We start from the raw sequence: 4,605 nt of genomic DNA on the forward strand, positions 1-4,605 counted from the left end.
CAGTATCACTACGGAAGTAGATTGCCCCATCTTCCTTCCAAGGAGTGGCTGGTGGGTTTGAACCGCCAGCCTTCTGGTTAGCAATCAAGTGCCTTACACACTAAGCTACCAGAGCTCCCATGCAATAGCTTAGGCAGTGATAAAAGCTACAGAGGAAATCTATAGCAGGGAAGAGTGGTCAGGGAAGCTCTCATTTAAAAAAATTACTTTCTAATGCCTGAGGCATCTCACTGTTAACCAGAAGTTTGCTAGTTCAAACCCACCAGCCACCCCGCAGTAGCAAGAATGGGCAATCTACTTCTGCAAAGATTTATTGCCTTGGAAACCCAGTGGGGATTGCTGTGAATCACAACCTATTTGAGTTTGGGTGGTTTTTTGTTTGTTTGTTTGTTTTCAAGGAAAGACTTAGAAAGGTGAGGGAACAAGGTGTGTATGGCTTTGGGAGATTTTATGTAAGGTGTATGGCTTAAAGATTTTCTTGTCTTACTCTGAAGTGATGGGTAGGTGGCATGCTTACTGATAAGGATTAGATGGGTTGAACTTGGTTATGTCACACACCCCTCCCTTGGGAAGTGTATGAATGGTCCTCCAACATGCATCATCAGAGAGAATATGCTATGATCATTTCTTTTTTGCATTATCTAAGATTTCTAGTTTCAGTTTCCTTAAAGTGGAGTAATAATTTAGTAGATACTTGTAAAGAAATTTGAGTGTGGAATGTTTCTTGAAGTTTTAAAAACTCATCTCCTCCCCTTCCCCTTTTAAAAGTCTATGTCACTAAATCATCCACACTAGGTAAAAATGGACTAAAGGTTTGAGAACAAGTTGTGAATGTCAGTGGTAGAGGTAATATTTCACCCTTGAGAGTTTCTGTTGATGTGCTTTATTAATATTTTCTTAAGAATTCAGTTATTTTAAAAAGAAGATAACCTCATTTGACAATAATGCTAGCATGTGTTTTGTAGAGACAGCCATCTATCTTATAAATACTTTCAGAGCACGTGTGGCACAGGCTCTGCAGTGTCCGATGCAAAGGCTATTGGAATGTGAGCTTCGTGCAGTGTGCATTTTGATCAGTGCATTTGGAATGTGAGCAAGGCATTAGAAGTTGTGTACGTGTTAAGATGGCAAAAGTATTTAAAGCTGAGGTGAGACATAATCCTAGGATTTTCCCTAAAATAATATTGGTTTGACCTCTTGACATTTTACCTAGAAATGCTTAAAGGCCAGAACTTTGCAGTTTTCAATGACACCAGTCAAACTTTGTTTATATTTTAAGAACTGTGCTTTCTTTTAAGAGATTACAAATCTCTAAAAAGTGCTTCTGAAGAATCTTTCTGGATGGTCAGTATTTTAAGTCAGCATCTTTAAAAATAGTTTTAAGTATTTTAGAGGATAGTTAAAATTTGGAAAACATTGGATGGATCTGACCTTTAAGAAAACCTGTGTTATTTATCTATTCATCATGATACAGCTACTTTGATAAATCTGATGTTTTGTCTAAATGGAATGGATGAAAAGTTGTAGTTAATTCTGAGGGGAATATTTCTTTTCTACTTGACACAGGTTTCTTTAGGTGGTGTTGATCTCACGGTCCGGGTACTCACGACAGGATATTGGCCCACTCAGTCAGCCACACCAAAGTGCAACATCCCACCAGCACCAAGACATGCTTTTGAGATATTCAGAAGGTAAACCTAAATCAGACTTTGTATTTCTGAATTTAAATTATTGTCCCAAATTGAAACAACTTTGAATGTTAGTAAAGTGCCCTGAGTGGGGATGAATATACTCCTCTTTTTTTTTTTTTTTTTTTAAAACCTCATATTCAAATGGAAAGTCTGTACTTTTAATATGTAAGAATGAGTTAACGTAAAATTTTCTCTAGAGAAATATTTTGTTGATAGCCTTTTTTCAGTATAAATGCTTAGTGAGGAGTACATTTTATACTGTTGATATCTGTCACTGCTGAGGACAAATCATTGATTGGGTACTTTGTAAAGGTGGTGGTCTTATGAGTAGCAAGCCAGGGACCGAGTGTACCAATAGAAATTATATTGTATGCTCCCTAAACACTTTCTTAAATTTATGTTTGTTAAGACTTATTATCTTGTTTGTAATTTCAAATATGTAAAGTGTATGAATCTCTAAAATCTGGTTTGATTTGCTAAAGGTTTTACTTAGCCAAACACAGTGGTCGACAGCTCACACTCCAGCATCATATGGGTTCTGCAGATCTCAATGCTACCTTTTATGGGCCAGTTAAAAAGGTAAATATTGAGTTTGAACTCATTTATGTTAAGTAACTTAAAATTAGCCTGTAGTACTGATTTTTTACTAATGTTGCCCTGGGTGACCTTGCTAACAAATTCTATGTATATATACATGAGTTATTTTTCTTATTTTTCCTACTTATTTCAAATATTAAAAGGGGGAAAACCTTGGCTTTGATTTATTTACTTCCATTTCCTCACTTGCTAACTTCATGAAAATCATACCAGTAATCCTTATTAAGGTATAAATAATATTAGGATAAGTAAACTATTTATTTATTTATAAGATTACACTTGAGATAATATTGCATAAAGTAGTAAAATGAAAAACTGAACACATCTGTTAATTACTTCTCCACAACATACAAAGCCCTCAGCCCCTTTTCATCATTCTCAATTTCTTATAATCCCTATTTCCAATAAACAAAACCATCAAAATTAACACTTGGACTTATGACATAAATTACTAAAGTCCTTATTTAAAAATTGATTATATATCAGTGAATTGCCTTCTTCTTCTTCTTCTTTTTTTTTTTTTTTTAAGTAATTGCTTTTTTGTGTCTGATTTAAGGTCAATTTCAGATTGATTTTTTTGTATGCTATAATTTATTTTCATTACTTGATATGAATCAAATCAGGATCGGTTGCTTTAAAATAGATAAATAATAAATGCTTAGAAGAGCATCAAAGAAAATTAGCTGTTTTCATTTAGGCAGCAAGTGACAGTTTTATCAAAATTTTAATTAGAATCTTAACTGTTTTAATATTTAATTAAAATGAAAAATATTCCTCACAATTCATTAGTTAAATAATATTTAACACTATTAAGTGGGAAGGTCAAGGAGAGTAAAGAATTTGGCTTTAATTGTTTGTTTAAAACAGAGGTTGTATCTAAAAATAAACATGTTACTTTTTGAAGATTTATTAAACAAACCAGTAGATTTTTAAACATATGTCAGTTTAAAAGCTTCAGGTAGTATCTACTTTGTACCTCTTAAATCATGGAGCAGGAATAGGCTTTGAGAATGGCAGGTGATATCCCGACACAGCCCCCCCCCCCAATGCTATTTTTTGATCTCTTATTGTGATCAGAATACACAAAGAGAAACCTAACCCTACTACTTTTAGTAGTGGTATGTCAGTGATGTCTCATAAGTCTATTATTATTATCCCATTGTATACTGTTTAAATCGTTTTAGCTTTAAATACAGGGAAATTTTGATAAATTACATAATCGGATTCATTAAAATGTTCACAGTGAGGGGGACATTCTAAATAATGAAACAGTAAGCAACATGATAAATGGAGAAAATACTGAAGTTGTCAAGGATTTCATTTTACTTGGACCCACAGTCAACACCCATGGAGGCAGCAGTCATAGTGGACTATGGACAAATCTGTTGCAAAAAAACTCCTTAAAGTGTTGAAAAAGCAAAGATGTCACTTTGAGGACTAAGGTGCACTTGATGCAGGCCATAGTATTTTCAGTCATCTCATGTGCATGCAAAAGCTAGCCACTGAATAAGGAAGAGTGAAGAAAAATTGATGCATTTGATTGATGGTGTTGACAGAGAATATTAAATATACCTTGGAGAGCCAGAAGAACAAACAAATCTGTCTTGGAAAAAGTACAGCCACAGTGCTCTTTAGAAGCAAGGGTGGTGAGACTCTGTCTCACATAATTCTCTCACGTACTTTGGGTGTGTTACCGGGGGGACAAGCCCTTGGAGAAGGACATTGTGCTTAGTCAAGTGGAAGGTCAGCAAAATGGAGAAAAACCTTCAATGAGATGGATTGACACAGTGGCTACGACAGTTGTTTCAGACATAGCAATGATTGTGAGAATGGCACAAGACTGGGTGGTATTTTGTTCTGTTGTACACAGGGTCACTATAAGTAGGAACTAACTCAATAGCACCTAATTAAAGCAACAAAGAAAAAATAAATAACTTTAATTTAAAACAAAACATGTAGATATATATGCACCAGTATCTTATATTAATTTGCTGAATAATTTTTAAAAGTTTAAAATTATGTACTTCTGTTAAAGTATAGCAGGGATCGTGGAGCTGGCGCAGGATTGGGCATTCATCCATTTCAGGAAATGGCATATGATGTAGAACCAATGGCACTGAAGGAGGAAGTCAAAGCTGCAACGAAAGAATTGGCGAAGAACAAAGCTCCGGGAATTGACGGAATACCCATTGAGATATTTCAACAAACAGATGCCCCACTGGAGGCACTCACTCAGTTATGCCAAGAGATTTGGAAGACAGCTACCTGGCCAACTGACTGGAAAAGATCCATATTTGTACCCATTCCAAAGAAAGGT

At 35.1% G+C, this 4,605-nt stretch overlaps 1 protein-coding gene across 1 annotated transcript in view; it reads left to right on the forward strand.

Moving 5' to 3' along the window:
* CUL3 (cullin 3) overlaps positions 1–4,605 on the forward strand; it is a 149,358-nt gene that overhangs the window by 130,189 nt on the left and 14,564 nt on the right. The window contains exons 11-12 of the mRNA XM_007955762.2: positions 1,567–1,691; positions 2,174–2,270. Coding sequence (XP_007953953.1) covers positions 1,567–1,691; positions 2,174–2,270 — 222 coding nt within the window. The remainder of the gene's footprint in view (positions 1–1,566; positions 1,692–2,173; positions 2,271–4,605) is intronic.

This window comes from Orycteropus afer, unplaced genomic scaffold (genome assembly GCF_000298275.1).
Source record: "Orycteropus afer afer isolate SDZICR_OR568_19922 unplaced genomic scaffold, OryAfe1.0 scaffold00002, whole genome shotgun sequence".
Classification (NCBI taxonomy): domain Eukaryota; kingdom Metazoa; phylum Chordata; class Mammalia; order Tubulidentata; family Orycteropodidae; genus Orycteropus; species Orycteropus afer.